General features: G+C 37.1%; 2 protein-coding genes across 3 annotated transcripts in view; one reads left to right on the forward strand and one right to left on the reverse strand.

Moving 5' to 3' along the window:
- Positions 1–8749: 8749 nt before the first annotated feature.
- sec22c (SEC22 homolog C, vesicle trafficking protein) lies at positions 8750–13893 on the reverse strand. 2 transcript variants are annotated; one of them, XM_020602260.1, is made up of 7 exons: positions 13735–13893; positions 12173–12384; positions 11821–11984; positions 11495–11674; positions 11188–11306; positions 10957–11022; positions 8750–10815 (listed from the first exon to the last, which is right to left on the reverse strand). In XM_020602260.1, exons 2-7 carry the CDS (start codon positions 12352–12354, stop codon positions 10615–10617), a joined length of 912 nt encoding a protein of 303 aa, XP_020457916.1. In that variant the 5' UTR covers positions 12355–12384; positions 13735–13893; the 3' UTR covers positions 8750–10614. The 2 variants fall into 2 exon arrangements, with proteins under 2 accessions (XP_020457916.1, XP_020457915.1); XM_020602259.1 differs by lacking the exon at positions 13735–13893 and adding an exon at positions 12859–13135.
- The window catches only part of nktr (natural killer cell triggering receptor), a 15726-nt gene continuing 5485 nt past the window's right edge, over positions 13172–23412 (forward strand). The window contains 13 exon segments of the mRNA XM_020602258.1: positions 13172–13272; positions 15370–15448; positions 16154–16228; positions 17402–17509; positions 18356–18400; positions 19899–19986; positions 20816–20845; positions 21428–21573; positions 22425–22641; positions 22806–22973; positions 23072–23159; positions 23393–23408; positions 23411–23412. The exon segment at positions 23411–23412 is cut by the window's right edge and continues 125 nt beyond it. Of these exon segments, the coding sequence (XP_020457914.1) occupies positions 15391–15448; positions 16154–16228; positions 17402–17509; positions 18356–18400; positions 19899–19986; positions 20816–20845; positions 21428–21573; positions 22425–22641; positions 22806–22973; positions 23072–23159; positions 23393–23408; positions 23411–23412 (1041 nt within the window). The 5' untranslated portion in view covers positions 13172–13272; positions 15370–15390.

Consider the following 23412-nt stretch of genomic DNA (forward strand, 5'->3'; position numbering starts at 1 on the left):
TTCCTGCAGAGAGTTGGACAAAAAGATTGATACCTCTTTCATGTCTGATATAGTAACCTGTTAGCTTAGCTTAGCACAAAGACTAGAAATGGGGAAACAACTGCTCTGGGTCTGACTGAAAGTAACAAAACCCACCTATAGTACCAGCACCTCTCAAGCCCATTAACACATTCAGCCTTTTTCTTGTGAAGTTTTATGGTCAGGAAGCTAATTTCTCCTGGTCAAGAGCAGCATTTAGCACATAACCACGCTGTAAACCAGCAACTTTATTGTTATTACACTGTGGCTTTTGTGCAGATTAAACAATTAAAATACATGTGAATTTTTTTTTTTTTTACCGTTGCACAGAGCTGCTCTATTTTCCCTTGTTGCCAGTCTTTATGATAAGCTAAACTCACCAGATAATATCTATTGTAGGTTCATATTTACTACCAGAGTATTCCTCAAAATGTCTAACATAGTTTTTGCCTGTCATTTGTTGTTAAAGTTTAATGTACAATACCAGTCAAATGTTGTGACACCCTTTCCCATTAATTTGAATGGGAAAGTGTGTCCAGAGCTTTGAAAGGTAGTGTGTGAATTTGACAATGGTGTACCACTTGTAATGGTGAATGTAAATGGATTTGTGCAGCCTACTGTACTGTATAGCGTATTTTAAAATTCTGTCACAGCTGTTGCTCGGTATGTTCACACTAACTATTTAGTATTTTACATATGTGTATGTGTAATATGGATTTGCTTATTTGCAAACTGGATTCTGTGTATATAAGATTTATGAGTTATTGGTTTGGTGTTAGTGCAATGCATGTAACACTGGTTCAGTGCAAACCATTGTGAAGCTACAAATGTACTGTATTTATTAGCTTAAAGTCACATCTATGTACAGTTTTAGTTTTAAAATGTTTGGTATATTGATTTTTTATTGTATGTGTAAAGAGTTATTGTTGGAAAGTGACAAAATACATTTTCTCAAGTTCTGTACTTAAGTACAATTTTTACTTGAGTATTTTCATTTTCTGTTACTTCATACTTTGACCTCACTACATTTTAGAGGCAAATATTGTACTTTTGCTCCACTACATTTATTTTATAACTTTAGTTACTTTTCATAACCCGATAAATACAAAAAATACAGTATAATAATAAGACCTTATTGATCTATGGTGGAAATTCACAAGCTACCCAGTACGAATTCAAATTAAATGCATTAAAACCAGCTCCCCCTCTACCAGCTGCAACATTAAATGTGATGTACACAATATGCATAAGTAAATATAATACAGTAATATGATATACAGGAATGTGAAATGTGCCATTCTGCATAATGAGTACTTTTACTTTTAGTACTTTAAATATGTTTTGATAGAGGTGGAAGTTCAAATTTCCATAGAAATTATGTAAAATTGCAAGTCATATTTTGCTTCAGTGTGTTTAAATATACCTTATCTCATCATTAGCAGATTTTTTTTTAAATAAGCTCATTACCATGAACAGTTGCAACACCCTCCCGAATTACTACGTAAAACATATAAATATAAGAGTAAAATTCTTTTGTTTTTGTGGTCCACAACTTGTAGAGGTTTGAATGTTGAAGTTTAGACCAGAGAGTTGCAATTTTAGAACAGAGGTTTTATGTATAATGCTATTTTGTTACATTTTCAACAAAGTGCAGTATATTTTCAGGAATGATACACTGTCTTACTGTATGTCCATAAAGCCTGACAGAACACCTTTAGATTAATTTTGGTCAGTTTGTCTAGGGTCATTTTGGTTTTGAATACCAGCTGGAACTGGTTGGGAATAGTGGTTGGTATGCCAATTTATGAAATGTTCATAAAGTTCTAGATAAGTTTGTTTTTACATTCTCTGTTATATGCAAAGATGCAAAGAATAAAAAAGATAAGCATGTATATCTTCCCTGTGAGACTGTGTGGATGAGAAAGTGCTGCCTTTGTCATTATTCATTCATTCAAGTGGTAAGTGGCATTACAACTAGGTACTAGAGTCAACCCAAACACAAAGGTAATATATTGACATAAAATCGCTGATTCCTACAGCCTTCCTCTGAAAGTGAGCAAACAAAACAGGCACAGATCAGATCAGATTTGGCAGTTGACATCTCTTTAAATCATGAGTCATTTTTTCAGATGGCAGCAGAGGTGATCACAAGAGTTTGGAGAGAGCTCACTCTTTTGCTCAGTCACTTGCTTTTCCAAATTTTCCCTTACTTGTGCATGAACATTTAACTGATGTCATGAATAATGAAAAATCCTTAAAGGCAAGAAACTTGTCTTGCATTTTAAGAAACACTGTGAATCTGAAAATAACTCCATCTATCTTCTTTATTTCTGCATCCAACTGAATCATGAATTCTGACAGCTAATAATGTATTTTTGAAATGTCTGACATGTTCACAGTACATAAGACCAGAACAAAATAATGTATAATTTGATTGCAGAATATACAACAAAGCATATTTTGTATATTTGATATACTCTTGGGCCCCAAGGTTTTTAACATATGTGCATGCAATTTCATGCAGTTAGCTTCACTCCTGGAAATCCTTTTAATTGCTCATTTCTATGAATAGTTAATCATATTATATGCATTTCCACTTCATGGATAGAACTAATGAAACATTAGACCCAAAAGCAGCTGATCTGAGAAACCAGGTATGGCAGAGTGTGTTTGTTTATCTTTTTGCAGCACACAGCCTCTTACCTTGGCAAAGTTCTTCCTACTTCACGGTGCTGAGCACAGCGAGAGGACTGCTGCGCCCAAAGGCAACAAGGGAACCACAAAACCTGAGGGGACAACATATGGATTAGCTCAAATAGCTGGAGTTTCATTACATCAAAACAAACTCAGCAGGTCAGTCATACCTTTCAAATAAAGAAACAGGAGTGCAGCTGGCACTGGGAGAAACTGGACTGAGAGTTCATTTTTAACTGATGAAAAAACAGTTCAGACTTTTTACTCATGCATCATTTATAGAAGAGATTTGCTGTTATACTGCTGTTATACTGTATTAACTGTATACAGTATAGAGCTGTGTAGTTTATACTATAACAGTGCATCAAATCTTTTGAGGTGATCTTATGCTGTCAAAGGTGCCTGTGGTCCAGACCGATTGACCAGCCTAGCAGCAGAGATATCCCCAAAGGCGTTGAGCAAGGCACAATCAGAGAAAGTCAGGGGCATGGGGACTCAAGGCTGTCAATCGATATGTAAGTCTTATTGCTCTCATCAATTATTTTCTAGGCTGTGAAAAAGCTGTGACAAATTGACACGCTGTTACTTTCCCAGCACCAAACAGCAGACAGACAAGGTTAGGAACAAGCTGTTGTTAGGAACACATTAGAACATTTATTAGAATGTATTAGAGTCAAATATTAAGGAGAATTTTATTTTCTTTTGCCCTTTGACCCCATTGGTGGAATATTCTAATGGTGCCACTCTGAGCTTGATAAGGTACATGCACACCACTGTTTAGTAGAAGTCATTGTTCTAATACATGCACTTACATGTACAGAAAGTGATCTGTCACTACCCACACACACTATAGTGATCTATCACTGCCAACACACAGAAGAACCTGTCAAAGAGCAACAGACTTTGATTAATGTTTAACCAGGGTGTAAACAAGCCTGAGAAATAGTTTCACACAATTATACAATGACAGGATGCTTGTTCACACTCTTGGCATTAAGATATAATTCAGTTAGGAAATGAGGAAATTCAGGAAAACATGATTTGTATAGTATTTAAAGTACTCATCTGGATTAAGCGATCTCACTGTATTTAGGTCTGGGATGATTTGACTGGGAGTGCTCTTACATGAGTTTGGAGAGCAGGGTATTTTAAAACCACTTATCTCACTGACTGTTTTTGAACCTTAACTGGCAACATGTGGCTACTCCGTTTCTGCAGATATCTAAAACCTAATTATTACCACAGCACAGGTTGCAAACCTCTTGTGACTCCAGCATACTGTAACTAATAATAATTTAATGGGAAAAGAGTTTTTATAGTAAATTGACCAGTACCAAAGTCATTTATGCCTTTTACACTACACATTGCATATTATGTATATACTGTTGCCACAAAACTTAAATAAACACTGACCTAGTTAAACAATATCTTTGGATTAACTAATGATAATGACAGAAAAAAATGTCTGACTTTCTATACTGTTGCATGTACTGGTAACAGATGCAACACTTTAGGAATTTGCTATGCTATGTGGAGGCTTTATGAAGTATTTTCATAAATAAAATACTGGTATTTCATACATCTGGTATGGTGAAACCACTAAACCTAAAACTGAAAGATGATGTATAAATATATATCTGTTTAAACTGAACTGAGTCCTACAATAATACTTATGGAAACAGTCTTGACTTTGACTTCACCTCATTTCCCCTCTAATATTCCTGTGCAGTAGATAACTCTCACATGAGCAGTTAGTGTTGGACAGCAGTGTCAATTTCAGGTCATCTCTGAATTCTCATCATAAGCAGATATGACTTGGGTGACAGGAAAATGAATAATTCAACTGAATTATGGAGGAAACCTTTATAGAAATTAAAGGTATTTAAAGACATTTACATTTATGCTCTGGGATTATGTACTGTTGAACATCCTAATAGACAAGAAACATACTGTACAGCCTTATAAAGTATTATTGGGTACCGGAGTGGGAATAAAAACATCGCACCTGGCACACACTGAGAATGTAAAAGCTTAGCCATTATTTCTGCCACAGTTATGAAAGCTCAGCATCTAAAGGGTGCAAAAATATTGAAGGTTTTTGGGCTAAATAACAGGTTGTTCCTTTCAACAGAAAACACCTCAAACCACATTTAGGATAATAAACAACTGTCTGCTAACAGGTTTGCCATGTTAGTATAAAAGCTGATCATTTGACAGAGTTGGGACATATGGTGGAGCTTCTCTCCACCATATGTCCCAAATAATGCAGGTTTAATGTGTCTGTGGCATCTGTCTACTAATCACCCAGATAAATCAGCAACAGATTTGTGGTTCATAAATGTGGGCCCCCACAGAAAGAGGAGAAAAAACTAATAACTCAATTCTGATATTGAAGACCTCCACAGAGATGCTGCTGCTCTGGTGGCACTGAATGATCCATTTAAAATGAATGGAAATCGCTAAAGTATATCATAAATCATAAAATCAAACGCCAGTGTAATTTTATATAGTCTGAGAGTAATCCAGGAGACTGCATTAAAAGAGAAGAGACTGCCACCACAGCCATGGTCAGATTAATCAACAGTGGTTTTAGTCTCCTACTTCAGCCATTTATCTATTACATTTACTGACCTATTTAACTGTTTAACCATTTGGATAGCTATGTTTATTTACCAATTACCTTTAGCTAACTATTTTAACCCTTTAAATACTGCATTAAATAGATAGCGAGATGTATTTAATGCTCCACATTAGCCTACTTGCAACTAAATTTTCCTAACTGTTAAGACCTCTTGCTAATAGGGGTGTATCTAGACCATTTTGGACTGGGTGGCCAGGCTGGAACATAGACTCAGAGAGAACCTAGTTTTATGAATTAATAAACCACACATACATAATTTAAAAAATTTAGTGTTTATTCTGTGTAAAAATGAGACACACAGCGCTTTCTTTAGCTAACTTTGGCTGCGCTCCTGGCCGAGGACATCGTTGCTGCACAGTGGTCCCCCACTTCACTGAGGTGAATCATGCCAAGCACTGCACAACAATACCAATGGAGAAATTAATGCAAATATCATGTTTTCATTCATTTATACTGAAAAGCATCATATTTCGGCTCTGGCAGGGACGGCACCAATGCTGGCCAATCAGATTGGCTCTGCCCAAGCTTGCTAACTAGTTTTCACACACTCTCAGTCTAAAGGCGTGCTGCAGACAACTAGACATTGAATGTTATTTTATTAAAATAAGCCTGTGTCCGCTTTTGTCAAATGTTTGACAAGGATGCAGATTTAACAGCTTTGCAACTCTTGCACAGTGACAATGAATAATGGATTGACTCATCTGTGTATGTTAGGCCTATCTGCTGTGATCTCTAGTATTATTCAGAGCTGATTAGACTGGCATTTATGAAATTGGAAGTGCTGCTGTTCTGAGAACATGTAGGAGAAGAGGAGGCATTTGTTTATGAGTTAAAGAAATGCACGTCATAAACATTTCCGCAGGACCACCCATGCTGTTAAGCCTATTAGTTAAGGGAGAGGGGACAGCTTCTCAGCAGCTAGAGCTTCTGCCAATTAGGATAAAAGGTTAATTCCTGCAAACGAGGATCACATCTCAACCTGACCAGTTAATTTAGATGTATTGTAGCAGGACTGATTGAGCTGTGGATCTATAAGGTGTTTCACAAGCTCTGAGGGAGATGTTCGTTATTTCTGGGTTGCAACCTCAAATTTCAAATGTAATGAAAATGCTGGCAAACACTGCATCCTTTACTACTAATGGCAACTATTTATATCTTAGTGGCAAGTAAACAACATAATAAGTCAAATTTTTACGGGACAGTTTTACGGACACCTCCAGAAATGTAACTGATTATTTGTGACATTATTGGAAGCTGCGGTCATATAGGTTTAGGTATTAGGTCATGAATGGCTATTTTATATCTGACTCCACTGATGTGGAGTGTTGTGCAGAACAAAGATTTAATTAAATCCCTGAGGATCTTAAAAATGTATGAATGGCTCTATGAGTTGAACCCAACAAGAATATTTACAACATTTACAACTTGTTGCCACTTTGTCACCTACAGCAACTGACCATGTCAAAAAATGCCCTGACAAAACAAAAGTAAAAAGCTTCCCTTTTAATTATAAATTTTATCAAAGCCAAAGCGACCCTGTTGATTTATAAGACATTTACCTGAGAGAAAGCTACAGCTACTTTAGCCACATGAAAAAAAATGTCTCAAAGAAGGAAGGTTTCCACACAATGTCTACAGGCTTCTCTGTCTGAAATAATTATGAGCAGGAACCCATAGAAGCTAACTGCAGTCAAATGAGAATGTAGACATCTGTCTGGGCTTTAAGTGAACACACAAACCTTACTGTTGATTCAGGGTCTCAATTAAGTAAAAAAAAAACAAAAAAGCCACTTGAAGGCACTGTTCCCACTGTTTAATTTTCAATGTGAACTATGTAAATTGGGGTCAAGCTGTTCTAGAGGAACAATTTGTCTATTCTCACAATTGCTAAAACGTGTCATCTAATAAAAGAATTTAGCATGCTGTGCCGTTTATTCTCACCTTTTGTGACCTTTCCTGCCAGGCATGGTTCTGAATAATCACAGACTCATTAGACAAACTGGCCAGAGGTTACACGTGCATTAAAAGACATTAGGAAAAATTGACTGGAAAAGCTCATTAAAGAAACATATACTCAAACAGCTTTCTCCTGCATTAATAATGCTACATTCAAACAGATGGGTTTGAGATCACCTCTTGGACTGGCTGTCTCCAACAAAACTACTGAGTTTTAACAAACAGTTACAAGACTTTAAAGAGGAGCTATTAAGTCTCTGCTAAACCAGAAGGCTGGGTTGTCTAAATGAACTTCATTTACAGCTCAAGTTTACATATGATTCTTCAGCTAATTCTAGTATCCTACTGTATATTTTTCATAGATCTGACTTTCAATTATAATACTGAGATGTCCACATTTTAAAATAAGACTCATGCGGGACAAAATATTCTATTTATTTTATCAGCTTTATGGAAATACAAAATCTTAAGGATACCAGTTCAAGTGTTCTGGTTGTAATGCTGGTTATATAGCCAAAACTGAGCACTGTTTGATTTCCAGGTTAAGTGAACCATCAGAAGGATGCAACAGTGCCATATGAGGTTTTGCAGCATTGTGAAACTTCCTGATAGACTGGAGCTGTTACATAGAGCTAACTCACGCCAGCGACAATCACACATGGACCACATACAAAGACACTGAAACAACTGATCATTATAAATGCTGGGACATACTACTGTTAAAAGACGCTGTTGCTATGAGCAGATATAATCCTTCATTAACAGTGGTTTAAAAACCTCCAAAGAACTGGACCTGTTGGGTAATGATGTGAGCATTGTTTGTAAATCTGTGCTGTTGCTGAATCTTACATGCTGTGCAGACCTGTGACGTCAGCCTAATTTAAGTCTCTTTGTCTCCTAGGTCTGTTTCATGGTTTTAAAATAAAACCAAAAGCTTGAGAAAAGTGCCACCATACCTTTGCCATGTTTTTGAGTAACTTTGCTCTTATACAAGCACTTAGGTTTCATCAGTAAAATTTATTTGGCCTAATGTAAGATTGCTGAGGATTAGTGGTAAAGCCTACTTTGATATATCCTCTCAACTATAATCATATTTAACTGGGCAGACAAAAATATCTGTTGAAAGCAACACAGATGAAAAGGAGCATCAAGATTTCTAGGTGGGGAAAGAGCACCACCTTCTGTTACAATGCAAAAAGAAAAAGTGCAATTCATTTATATGTGTGTTCTAATTTGCAGCTTCTAGCATTAAAACTCTTATCTTGATGTAGCATATGGACATATTTTACAGAGGAAATCAGTCAAATAATCAAGGTAATGATATAATTATCAAATTGGTCTTGTCTGGTCATTGCACATGCAAATCAAACACCAACAGATTGAAAACAAGACACTTATTTATTAAGGACATTTTTATTTTACCACATCAGGACAAAATAAAGCCCTGTAATCACCAGTGACCAGGCATGACTGTTACATTGATTCCCATCGTCATTAACACGCCGCAGCCACAAAAACCATACAAACAGTGGACTCACTAACAGGACCCGTATTAAACAAGAGGCATCCTAAAAACTGACACAATTTACTTCACGTCACCCTTCTGAACCTGAATGGTTTTCAGACTTCTGATACCAGTAAATAAAAAACAGAAAGCTGCCAGATTTCAACTGTAGTGTGCATTTCTATTCTGTTAAAACCTTCATGCTGACCACAAGTGTCCTTTGTCTTCAGTTTAAGTGATCAAATATTCTCCATGTTATCTGGTTCTAAATCCTATAAACATTAAACACAACTTTGCTTACAATTAATTTGGTCAACAGTGTAATTCTTATAGTTTACAGTGGACATAGTGAGTCGGTAAAACCTCCTCTGTAGGAAAATATTATAGTAATACCAATGTCTAGTACGGAAAATGCCATGCAGCATAACAAACAAAAACAATGTCACTTATTTACTGTATATGAAAACTATCAACCCTGTCAAAGAAAAGCTCATTTAAACAACAGAGTCAGTCTTATTGCCAGCACTGAACCACAGTTCTTGACAGGACCACATAATGAGGAATCAAACGTCAATTCACTAAAAGAAGATTCACCTGTGTAACTGCTCTATGTTTTATCCTTCCAGTGAAAACATTAGAATTTTCCCACTCTTTGTAAACTTTGTCAACTGCAGGCTGAAACTAGCTTTTTTAAATGATTAACAAACACAAAAATATCTACACTTGATACTGCAGCCACATCAAATCAGTGCTTCATATTCCTACCCCGCAGCTTTGACAATACAGAGAAAATTGTAACTATAATGTCTTTAATTTGTTTTATTGGACAAAATAAGTTGAAAAGGGAGATTACACTTAACATTCTACTTTAATCAAAAACTGTGATTAAATTATAAGATGCCTTAACAGACTTATTCCTCTCAGTATAGAATGTCATTTCTGTGAAGCTGAGTAGCTCAGATGATGATGTTAAATTAGTGAAAACAATGTTTACACTGTCACACACTAAGGCTTTAAACAATCCATAGCTTTACATCTGTGTATTTGAATTAGATTTTTATTACAGCCCCATAAACAAATAATAAAAAAATAAAAACAACTGCACTGTCCACTTTCCTGACATTCATCATTTAATTACTACACAAAACAGTTTAAATATCACACTGCCACCAAAGCAAGGCAGGCTACCTTCTTCTCCTAATCAGCCTTGTGTGTCAAGTAGAGCTGTAAATGATTTATGTAGAGATAATCAATGGCCTGCGGTAGTAGAAATAATACTGAGTTAAATGTGAGCAGAAATGCATCTAAATTATACAACCGCAAGCATAACCAGCTTCTCCAACGTTACTGTTTCTAAGTGAAAACTTGAGTCGACGACTATGACTGGAAACAAAAAAACTCTGTCATCTACTTTAAAAGCTTTTTTGGAGATGGCAGGTCTGACTGAGATAAAGATTTCTCTATCTTAAATAATCATCTCCTTCATGTCAGTGTTATTTTGAGTTTAGCCACATATTTTTAAGGATCCAGAAATAACCGCATTTCACTGTACACTCTTTATAGTATTGGCAACAATGTACACAAAATGCAAGTACATACTATGTACAAAAACACAGTAATTTGTAATAATATTTTTCCACAATGACAAAAATTTATGACAATTTTTTTTTGTTAAAAATCGACATGAAAGCCTCATAACTCATTTGCTCAGTCAGTTGCTCCCCAGTTGTTCTCACCTGCACTGGAGGTGCAGAAACAAAGGTCTGGAAGAGGTGCAACACAATAAAACATTCTCTGCTCCTTACACCCCACAGTCACTGCTTCTGTCTTGGAGTTTGCGGGTGAGGATAAGGACAGTGGAGAGGGAGGCGACTGAAACGTGGAACATCAGCTGCCACAAGTTCCTCATGCCGAGCAGATACAAGTTGCATAGGACAATCACACTCAACAGAGTGAAGGACTTCAGTTTCTTCAGAGAAGAGTGGAACAAGTAGAGGTGGCACTGTGCGCACACAGAATTTTTGTTATACAAAATATTTATCGAAAAGAGCTTACTTCTATCAACCTTGCAAGGAAATGTGTAATCCTAGCTAGAAACGTATTTAGAAAACAGTAGTGTGTCAAGCATGTGAACTGCATTTACCTGAAACACACAACAGACAAATGCCAGTAGAAATGTCACAACGTTCCATATGCCTTCAAAGTCATCCTGTGTACAGAGAAATGAAATAAAGCTAAACAATAAGGTTATTTTTCATTCAGGTAAATGCCTGCCTTTAAAATGTACCACACTGATTGCACATTAAAAACAAAACTTTAACAGTGATTCAGCAATGATTATATACGTTTCTACCACATTGGCGCATTGCCATACCTGGAATGTGTACTCTATGAGGTGTATGCCACGGATTAAGTTCAAAGATGCACACATAATATTTAGGACCAGAGAAAGGATGCCTGGTGCTGTAACCGGTTTCAATCTTACATTATGACCTGTTAAACAAAATAAAGTAACCACATAAGTAATGTAAAATAATCAAACATTTTCAAACCTACGTTAACTATCGATAATTTGTAGATTACCTTGGCGTAAATAATGAACCAGTAAATACATTTTACAGTGCTGTCAAAGGCAGGAGGCACTTTATTTTACTGTACATATTAGAATGTAAATGTCTTACCAGATCCAGGACCTTGCTCCATATACCCATTTGCAGCACCATTAGTGAGCTCCACCTCTTCCAACTTAATTACTTGTGGTGGATGAATCCTCAGATCCTCTTGGACTTCTGCCAATGTCACCTCTAAGGCTGGACCACCGCTCTGGTTGTACTGCTGCTTCAGCTTCTGAATGGTGCTGTCTATCAGTTGGCAGCAAAAGAAAAGGATTTAGAGAATCCATTAAATAAACAAGACAGGAGCTTTGTTTCTCATTCAATATACATTCTTTTGCTATCTCAAAATATCAACAGCAAACTTAGATGACAATATTCCTCCTCCTACTCACCAAATTCCAAAAATGGATATGGTCTTGCTGCCAAGGCAACAACAGCACTACTAAAACATGCTGTGAACTCCCAGCGCAGATCTTCTAGGAAGCAGAAGGCCTTAGCAACAGGGAGGCTGCAGTGGCACACAGTCAAGTAGGATACACCCTCTGTACACACGAAGCTGAACAGGTAAGGGGAGGACAGGTATTTATTAAACAAATAGCCTGACACAGCGTGACATGGATGTCCCTGTCAAGAAATGCACAACATACTATCCATCTTCTGCAGCACAAAGTCAACTACATAACGAGTGGCTTTAGGCTGTGCACTGTGTCTTTATGCAGCTCTAGAATCCTCCTGAATCCTTACTATATGTTGAGCTCCTGGCCCTTGACGGTCCCTCTGTCAGGGAAGCGAGCGAGTGCCTTGCTGATGGTCCTGAGCTGCTGCTTCCTCTCCTGGAGTTCCCGGTTGTGTTCAAAGTCTGTGGAGGCTGACAGGGGGAGTCCATCCCTGACCCGAACCACAAAGGCAAACAGGATCAGAGACATGATCCAATGGGTCCATGAAGAACACACTGCCTGCATGGGGTTAACAAAAACAGATCATCAGCAACAATTATTTACAACTAAGGATGTACCTTTGGGGGGTTTTGTTTCCTTGAAATAGGTCACTATAAAAAGTGTTGATTCAATTTTATGATCGTCTTAAGGCTTGTGGTGGTGTTTAACTGTGCTGTGTTATTCTGAGGTGTTGCTTAAATATAGGCTACCTGTTATCAGTAGGGTACAATTTTAACTCAGCAGCATTACAAACTACAGCTCCCAGAATGACCTTAAAGTTAACTTAACATTTCCCAAGCATCATATATTGTAGTAGGAATTTTTTACAGAGATTCAGTATAATTGTTTAGACTGCCTTCAGTTTGGCTGGTGTGCATTATACACTGGCAACTGAGTGGAAATTTTTAACTGCGTAGAGTTGAAAACTGTGTTACATGATAATCGTGATAATTTCAGTCTAACGTAATTTATATATTCGTACGTGCACCTTACCTCATTATCATGGGTTCCATGCCGCACCTTTTTATTTAGCTACAATATGTTAACTGCTTAACGTTACAGCATTATATCAGACAGAGACACCTCAATCAAGCAGCCAGGCATACTTTCAATTATGAGTTACTCCTGCAATCGAACTTGATCTTAGTAGCGACTAATACAGAAAACAGTCAGTTACATACGCTACATAAAACTTATTCAAGATTAGCCACGAGCTAACTTGGATTCTGCTTTCTGATACAACAAAACCACAACAAATCTTCTACGGAAACAACGGAGGGACAAATCTGCTCCTAAGCAGTTTCGGTTTTTTCCTGGCACACCAACGTTCACAAAAACAGAGGGTAACACATGCTAATTGTCGGCCAGCAGTGACTAGGTAATTAAGTGGATAGCAAATTTACAGAGGTTAGTTATATCATTTATACTTTTGTTTGTGTGATTTAGATTGTAATGTTTAATGTTGATAGTAATTGCAGTCGAATGGAATGTAATAGAAGCTCGGTAACTGTAGCCATCGCTAGCTACTAGCTATTAGCTAGCTCAGCGAAGCGCTAACCTTAGCCAATGTGTAGCCATTGGATATGTGTTGTTTAATTGCTGTCAGCATATCTTGACCCTAGTAACGTTACTAAGTTCATTTTCAACAATACAACGCCTGGCTATAAGTTAAACATGCGTTGTATTTAGCTAGCTAATGAATGTGGCCATTGTTGATATAATATACGTCGAATGTGTTGATCAGCGGTTCCTGGTTTGAATTGAAAATATTGCTTTTTTTAGATAGTTTATCAGGGTTATTTGCTAACGTGGTCTGAATGCCATACATAGCACGTAGCTCACGTTACATGCAGTTGATCTAACAAATACCTGTAAAGTCTTGACGAGCCATGTCCAGTTTTTCTGTTCACCTAAATGCAAAGTAGTAGCGCATTGAATTCACCCAAACAATCAAGTATCTTGTCTCGTGATTATGATTTACTTTCTCATAATTACGAGATTCAGGTATCGCCATGAATTCACACTCCAGATCATAATCATAAATATATATTTAATTCTTAGCTAGAGTCGCACTTCAGCTGTAACTGCCATGCTTTTGTTGTTGCTCATGCTCTGATGTACAATTTCACAGAAGTTGATCGGTATATTCCACCAGAAAAGGTGGCTCATACCCTTCTAATAGAGCGTGTTCCTTTCTGTTACTGTACTAATGTTTTTTTTTTTTCATGTAATGAAATTAAATGCCTTCTCACAGTTCCGGATGTTAGTCTAGTGCATGCAAAACAATTTCCTATCACCTCACATGTACCCACCATGTGAGGTGATAACTACTGTACATGTCAGCACAGTGACACAGCATTTGTTTGAACAGTAAGCAACCCACATTATACAAGTTATTAGAAAAACAAAACACTTTAATACATCGAGACTAATGATAAGCTATAGAGGAATCATGTGATTTCTTGCAGTATCAAATTTTCATTAGCAGCACATCATTTGCAGTATGTTTGACAAGTCAGTCACTACTGTGAGTCTGATTTGTCACTCACCCACACAGACTGTTGGCAGACTAAATATTTACATATACTGTAGTTATAATTAAGGATGGTGTACTTATATTTTTGTGCACAAACTGAAAATATTGTTTAGCTGCTCTTCTCAACAATAGAAGAACACTTTCATTGAAAATGTTGAGGTAGTGTTTGGAAAGATGGTTTAAATTGATGTCATTGTTTCTTTAATCACTGAACAAAGGTACACATTGTTAGTTAAGCTGCTGTTCTTAGTGTGTACTTACATTGTTGTAATAGTCACTTGTCCACTTTATATTCAAACATGTTCAAACTAAATGGCTACCGGCACCTGGGATTACACTGTAAATGGAAAGATGCTTTGCACAAAGTTTTAAAGCAAAAGCATTTCTTATTTATCAATACATTTATTCTAGGCAGTCTGGAGAACAAACTGGCACTGGCAAAAAAATATATCATAGATCCTCAGGTGCATGCTGATGCTGTGTCTCTATGAAGATCATATTCAATACGTGTGATTTGCACACTCCATCTCATATACAGGACTTATGGTGCATTGTCTTAGTTAATGTAAAGTTTCACACTAGTTTAAATATGTGCAATTTCTGTTCACTCTACTGTTGGGTGGTAATATGGTATTACGGTGTCCCAGGGTATTTAAAAATAGAAATTGTGTTATTTTAATTACCTTCATGAAAAAAATCTGCTGTGCTCTGTTGGATTTGCATAGCCAGTACTTTCCCCATGGACTTTTCTGTCTCTCCTCCCATCATTCTCTCTCTTCCTCTTTGTGTTTTAATCCTCCCTCACTGCCTTTAGTATGTATAGTACATTATTTCCTGGCACACTCTTCTCTGTGTGTTGCCCTTTCTGGTCTGAGAACTAACAGATACAAATGGATCCTGAATGTTGTGTTTACTGCTTCTTTTAAGAGAACACATCCCTGTTATTTTCTACTCTTTCCACAATTTAGGTCACTCAGACTTTGATCACAATGGGCTTGAAAGACCGCCCTCAGTGCTACTTTGATGTGGAGCTCAACCGGGAGCCAGGTAGGAGAATTTAGTATCAGTTTGCAGGTATGAGGATCACTTTTACAGATTATTTCTTTAAGCTGATATTATCATTAAAGATGTTTTGACTTTCTGCACATCATTTGTTTCTGTAGCATTGGAGGTTTTGATTCATGTGGTTGTTCAAAATGGAAGTGGAATGCTCAGTAGTACATGGGCTTGGCAGACTGACTTGGTGTTAGTAACAGTGTCTGATTAAGTTAACACCTGACAAGTTATTAGCATTATGTATTTTTCTAGTAGTCACTATGTACTTACAGCAGATGTGAATGCAAAATGGCTTGGACCACTTTAATGGCCTTAGGCTAGAAGTGCTATTGGCATATTTAGATAGGGAAGAACAAAAGTAGCACCTAGTACACTCATAGTTTTGGATCTGCTATGAGCTATGGAAAAATTTTTATAATGTCTCATCTTCACCACAGGGTCCTTGTAATTATGTGTCAAAGCCAATAAAAAGTGTGCAGTGTAGTAACATTTAGCCTACTTTATTTTAATTCTTAATTGTATCCATGGCCTGTTAATGATTTTCCTCCATCATTACTTGTTTTTTGTATTAGAGTTAATATTGAACAAGCCTTACATGTATATTATCTTTACACATTTAAAACATTTTGTAAAATCTTTTTTAGAAGCTGTAAGCTGAAATAATTCTTCTTTTACCACCTCTTTTGTGTCTTACAGTTGGGCGCATTGTCTTCCAGCTTTTTTCGGATGTTTGCCCGAAAACAAGCAAAAACTTTCTCTCTTTGTGCACTGGTGAGTAAAGTTCAGTCAAAAATGTGTATTTTCATGCTTTTGGAACATGCTATGTGTTGTATAACCAAATCATTTGTTTCAAAGATTTCAGATATCTCAGAAGTATAACTGATAGTTGTAAACCAAAGCATTATAATTCCATTCCCACACTTTGAAATTGTGTGCTGAGGAATTGATTTCTCTCATAAAACTAGAACTCTGTGGGTTACGTGTGACTCATGTGGCCAGAGTACATACTGTACAATAATTAACTGGTTGTGAATCTGTTCTGTTCTGTTCCTGGATAAACAAGAGGATATGTTCACTGCAGTAGTTGGCCACACAAGGAATCAAAGAACATATTGTCCCCAACAAGAAGAAACTGCCTCACAAAGATGGATCAAAAAACCCATGATGTATAGTCATAAATATAATACAGCGTGCACTAAATATATATTAGAAAAGGGTTTTTGCTGTTGCATTTTGCTTGTCTTTTTTCTCTAACCTTTTGTCTTCTGCAAAGTAAACACACTGAGTATTAATAAGATGAAATGAAAAAAGAAAAAATTCACAGAACTACACTGCACCACTCTGTTATTTAATACCACTCACTTATTTAATACCATAAGGGCTATAGTGCAAATGGTCCAGTGACAGATGGAGTCACTGGATGGATAAAGGGCTCCTGGTCTGTTTCCTGAGATATTTCATCCCACGGTGAAGAACAAAGTGTACTGCAGTCATGAAGGTCTGCTAGGGATGGCCATAAATTTGCAAATGGACGACAGGTCGATCTGCCCTCTCATTTTTCACACACCTGGCTGTTAGGAACGTGATGCTGGCAAGGGTATACACAGGAGATGGCTGGTTAGTCTGTTCCTTTTCCTGAACAGTGAAGCAAAAATACCAGATTAGCAACCCTAGCTCCCCATTTGAACAGTGAGTCCACTGTCCTCTATCACCGCAGGAGAAAGACATCCACAGTGTTATGGCTTTAAGCCATTATTCTGTCCCCAGCCACTATTGCTCCAGTGCTTAAGATTTGTTAAATAACTACAGGATTCCTGAACAAAGCATCCTGTCTTGAACCCTCAGTCTCTATATTCAAGACCAGCAGTTTTTAATACCTCAAAGCAGCTGGTGGTGTAGCTTATGTGTTTCCTGAGAGCTTAGTTAACATATATCTAATTGCAGGTGAAAGGGGAACTGGCAGAATCACAGGGAAAAAGCTGTGCTACAAAGGCTCCACATTTCACAGAGTTGTAAAGAACTTTATGATCCAGGGAGGCGATTTCACCGAAGGTAATATTGTCTGATTTGTAATCTTGTGTAGTTTGAACAATAGATTTTTGTTTTCAAGAGGTTCTGCTTTGGAAAAGATGCTACATGTTTTTTTTTTTCTTTTCGAAACCGGTGAAAATGTTTCTTCATAAGTGTACTTTTTTGCATCAGGTAACAGCACATAGGCTGCTAACAACATTATGTAAACAATTCTGAATTAGGAAAAACATTGATAGAAGCTATTAATTTTATCAACATACCAGTACAAAAGCACATTGGCTTTGTTGTGGGTTTGATCTGACTATAAATGCAAATTATCCAGGAGCTAACTACAAAGTCTTACAAGCTGTCTACCTGTTAGCAGAGCAGCATTACCTTTTTGTTGCTCCCTGTGTGCCAACACAGAATGTGTTTAGGCAGACTATTAACTTGTAGTTAATAGTCTGCCGATGGCCAGAGCCATCGGTTGAGGTGGCACCGCAGATGGCCACCATCGGTTGTGTGTAACATACTTGGGCAAATAAAGGTGATTATTATTATCCTTAGTTCCCCACATTTTTAAGTGCTCAGAGCCCAGTACACAACCACTGTAGTTATGCCTGTAAGACACAGGGGAAAAAAAGACCTTTGGTCAATTTTACGGATGTGCCCACATTGTCTTCAGATCAAACATGTCTTGTGTCTTCGACTGAAATGCTGTAAATAAAGCTGCAGAAATTTTTTGGTTTGTTCAGATGTGTAAGAGATGCACTTATACTATTTCCTGAATGTGGCAGCCACTTAAAAAGTCTTCTTAGAAAGAAAATGTTAATGAGTCAGATGTAATGAGTCATCCAGTCTGTCTTATTGTACTATTAATTTCTGCAGGCAATGGAAGAGGCGGAGAGTCCATATATGGTGGCTATTTTGAAGGTAATAAGACTATTATCTACTACGCAGGCTACATAGCTGATGTCTCATAAATGTATATCTGAATACTTAAATACTTCTGCATGACTGTGACAACGCATGAGCCTATTGTGATAATCCTGGGTTGCTTATGTATGAATCTGTTGACCTTCACTTTTCCATTGTATACAGTGTTGTCTTCTATTTAGTTACAGTATTGGGCTATATCACATCAGCAAGGAGAGTAGGCATTCTCTTTATTCAAAGCTACAATCTTCCTGCCTAAAATTTTCAACATATTCTTTTATTTATAGAGTGGTCTTTTGCAAAATGAGAAGGTAAGAGATGTACACAGTTCAGTAACACTATGTCAACATTATCCTCACCACCGTCCTCAATTTGCAAATGTTTGCAAAAGCACAGGTGAAATTTAGTACTGGAGGATTTTCAATTCATAAATCTACCCTGTTGACTCCCAAAGCCGCAGGCTTCCTAAATGTATTTTTATGTTACTTGGGTGGTATTTATAGCTACAGTACCAGTACATGACTGCTGGGACATGTAGTCAGAGTAGAGGTTTGTTTTTCAGTATGAAGACTACTTGGAGTACCACAGTGGCTATGAGATAGTTGACCTCGCAACATAGTATAGCATGTAATAAAGATGTATTCACTGGGAAGCATTTTAGTTTTCATGGTTTACAAATGAGAATGACTTTCAGTTATACTGAGAGCTCAGTGATGATATTGATGAGAATTTCATTGTTTGATTGAAATCATTACAGCGTGACTTTAGGATATATTTAGTTTATATTGGATTCATTTAAATTGTGCTACATGACTGTGTACCAATTTTTCAAAGCATTGATTATGATCGGTTCAAATTTGGTTAGTTTGGTGTGGAAATCATCTTCAGGAGACTTGAAACATGCTTTAGATTGTGTTGATGTGGAATTTACTGGCAGACACTTGTGACTACAATTTTTGTTTTTGTTTCTTATTGATTTTATGTATTTCTTTAATTTTTTGATGGAACATCTTATGGATAGTAGCGATCTCTGAAATGTTTTTAACCCTCTTTGACTCTGCATCATCATGATTAATGTTTTAAATGAAGCCAATGGATGATAATGTAACCTTGATGAGAAGATAAGCAATGTATGCATTATTTATCTCAGGTTTCAAATCTATGCAATTGGCCTTCCATAGCATGTTAATGTGATTGATAGCCAATGTGGAAGAGGGACAGAAGGATGTAAAATGTATGTGATTTGGAATGAACGGTCTAAATGTTTCCAGTTTTCAAACATTGTTTGGTGCTTTAGAAAAGGGCTAGAAACATTTTGGTCCCTTTAGAAATCAGCTGACTCTGTGGGAGGACTGATTAGTGAGGCAATGATTAGGTCTGATGGATTAAAATGCAGATTTTTTTTTCCACCCCCATATTTCCCTGAAAACCTCCGTTAACACTAATCGGAGAACCTAGTCTAAGACTTCGACCCCTCTTTCTCTGCTCTAAACAGATGAGAACTTCATTCTCAAACACGACAGAGCTTTCCTGTTGTCGATGGCCAATCGTGGGAAGAACACCAATGGTTCACAGTTTTTCATGTGAGTAACATTCAGTATAACAATCCTCTCTGCAACTTAAATGACCATACCATTTAATTGTCATTCTTTAAGTTTTGTTTTTTCTTTCTGTCCCTTCTTCTTTATTTAAAAGTATAGAGTTGAATTTGTCATTGAGTGTGACCGTCAACAGTCCCCTCTCTGTGTGCAGTTAGATTTCACAGTGCAGAGAAACATGGATTAATTCATTTTTACCTACAAATGTGTTACATTTTTTCTCTTGCCGTTTTTGTGTAAAATTTACAGAAACTCTAGCATCCTGCTCTTCCAAGGTAATGTGTCTTCAAGGCTGTGTTTCTCTCTCTCCTGACTGTATTTATCATTCAGTAGTTTGTACTGTATTATCAAGCATTTTGCAGAGAACAGTGTCTATTTTCAATTTGTTGAAACAGTATTTACAAATGGCGTGATGTGACTTGTGTTATTTGGCTTTTTAGACTTCCTCTATCATTAAAACAGGGCATCATCATAATTTAGAACAGTCCTCAAAGAATAAAAACCCATGAAAAATGGAGGAGGAAATGTCTGTCCCTATGATATCATCTAAATATAAATACACTCCTATTTGTGGCTGTTTTTAAACAAACAGCTAAAATTCAGTGTTTTCAAAAATGATTTGCAATTTAATATTAAACAAAGGGCGACCTGACAAATTCTGTACTTTTTCAAATTGTTCCCATGGTACAGTAGTACCCACACTCTGTTGAAGTAACTTATTGACTCTCATTCTTTTCCTCCTTTTTCTCCTTTTTCATGACCCTAACACTTCCTCTGGTTGGTCTTCCCCGGCTTCTTTGCTGGATTTAAACAGCACAACTAAGATGGCGCCACATCTCGATGGGTAAAATCTGCTGTCACTTGGCAATTTTGTATTATAGCATTATTCCTGTTGAAGAAATTGAATTTTTTAAAAATGGATATTCATGTCTTATGACTTCATTTTATTATCAGAGTAAAAAAAAAGTCAAAACAAAGGCTCCCAAAACTTGTATTTCTTGATAAAATTCAGTGTTCTTGACCATATAAAAACAATAAAAGTTCAAAAACCTTCAATGTATTAATGCACAAATGCTAATCTGCTCTATCAGATGATCCAAATTGTGCTGATCTCTGCAGTACATTACATCAAAATGTATTAACGCACAAATGCTAAGCTGCTCTATCAGATGATCCAAATAGTGCTGATCTCTGCAGTACATTACATCACCGTATTTCCAATTCAGAAGGCACAGAGAACAAAAAGTATGGCAACATGAAATGTTGAAAGCTGTTTTAACAGGAAATTGACAGCTCAGTTTGGACCCCAACACTTATCATAAGAAGCTGAATAGGGAAAATACATTTTCAGAGCCTTTGAAGATACAATTAATGTCAAGTCATCGTATTGCTGTGACAGGTATAAACCTTTTTTGCCTCTGTGCAGAGTCCATGTCGTCTTTGGTCTTGTCATCTCCGGCTTTGAAGTGATAAAGAAGATTGAGGGGCTGAAGACTGACTCAGCCAGCAGACCCTACGCTGATGTGAGAGTGGTGGACTGTGGTCAGCTGATCACTAAGTCTGCCAATGATGGTGAGTTCTCCTTGATCATCTATTTCTGGCCTTTTCTCAGTAAGGCTGGCTTCATTCTCTCTCTCTCTCTCTCTTTTGTTAACAATTTCAGTGAAAATGTCAAAACCAACAATCTATTAATCTGTCTCAATTTTTTTCTGGCTTTCATACCCTGTGTTTTTTCAGCATAAAGCTCAGGGGTTCTTATTGAAAATGCAAATCTTTAAAAATAGGAGTAGCTACTGCATTTAATGGGGACTGTTTTAGCTACCGATTAAACCAGTGGGTTTTATTTTGTATTTTAGACCTCTACAAATTGATGTATTATTACATATTTATAGATGTGATATATTGCCACTCAGCCGCTGTATAATGTATAAGTGTATAATGTCTGGCTTTTGTGACAAATTATCATAGTTTTTAATACAGATGCTCAAATAAATGTTATCCATTTTCCAGCGATCTATACAAAAGCTTACACATTTTTCATTGGCTCTTTATTTGTGCCTTCTTGTGGGGAATACTGTGTTACCTTAGATTGTAACTGGGTCATAATTCATGCTCATTCTATAAGAGTGTTTTCCACCATTGGCAGGAGTACAAGGTGTGTAACTTGATTTTTTGTTCTGTGGGGATTTGCAAGGTGATCTCTGTAGAGTTCAGCTGGCATCTGCCCACCTGACACACCTGCTTTCAGGATACTGACAACAATGAAAACCTTGTTGTAGTAGAGTCATGCAACCCTAAAAATGGCTCCAGGATTTTGAACTTTTCTTCATCCCTTACATTTGCTGAATATATCGCTGTTGTTTTCTTAAGAATGTGTATGTTTTATTAAAATGATATACATGCTGTGATCCTTCCTACCTCAGTGCTTGAAGGCCAAAGGAAAAGAACCTCTCATGCTGCTGACTTGAATTCACATGATTCATCATCTCAGTTTTCCTCTTCGGTGGAATCAGAAAGTGAATCTGATGAAAAGCACAAACATCGCAAGCACAAGAGACACGCAAAGACTAAACAGTCAAAAAAGAAAAGGAAGGAATCAAAGAAGGGGAACAACACTGATGTTATGCCTTCTAAACAATGGTAGGTTGTATCCTTGTTTGTGGTCCCATTATACAGATACATCGTCACCATTTTGATATGTATGTAAAAGTAGAAATAGAAGTGCTAACAGGAGCCACTCTCTGCTTTAAGAGCAGTCTCATTCTTTGCATAAAATATGATTTGCATTGTTACTACTCTCACAGTTCTGTGGAACAAGAAATGCTGGAGGGGGAGATTGAAGTGGAAGGAGAGAAGGAGCAGGGTGTGAAGAGAGAGAAGCCTTTAGTCCGACCAGAGGAAATCCCACCGGTGCCTGAGAACCGCTTCTTACTGCGACGGGACATGCCATCTCAAGATGATAAAACAGAGATGTCAGTTTTAAGTTGGGCTTAATTTATAGTGTTTTAGAATGTTTTGTCTTATAAAAGTAAATACAGTAATTGTTTACTGTGAAATCTCCTTTTCTCAGAGTTAAGAAAGAAGAAACATCTCTTTCTGCTGATCAGAAACCAGCAGTCTCAAAGTCCGGACGGAAGATCAAAGGCAGAGGAACAATGGTATGTTAACCTCAATTAAGATCAGAGATTTGTCTGATTTTGGCAACCTGTCCAGCTGCGATTAGCTCCAGCCCCCCGCCCTTCATTTGCTATTTCCTGTAGAGGGTCACAGGCAGGCTGAAACTGATGCCAGCTGATGTTGGGTGAGAGGTGAGGTACACCCTGAACAGGCTGCCAGGGAAGAACTTTGACATATTCATATTCAACTTATTTTATTTTTACTTTTTCTGCAGAGATATCGCACTCCCTCTAA

Source organism: Monopterus albus, unplaced genomic scaffold (genome assembly GCF_001952655.1).
Source record: "Monopterus albus unplaced genomic scaffold, M_albus_1.0 scaffold55.1, whole genome shotgun sequence".
In the NCBI taxonomy this organism is placed as follows: domain Eukaryota; kingdom Metazoa; phylum Chordata; class Actinopteri; order Synbranchiformes; family Synbranchidae; genus Monopterus; species Monopterus albus.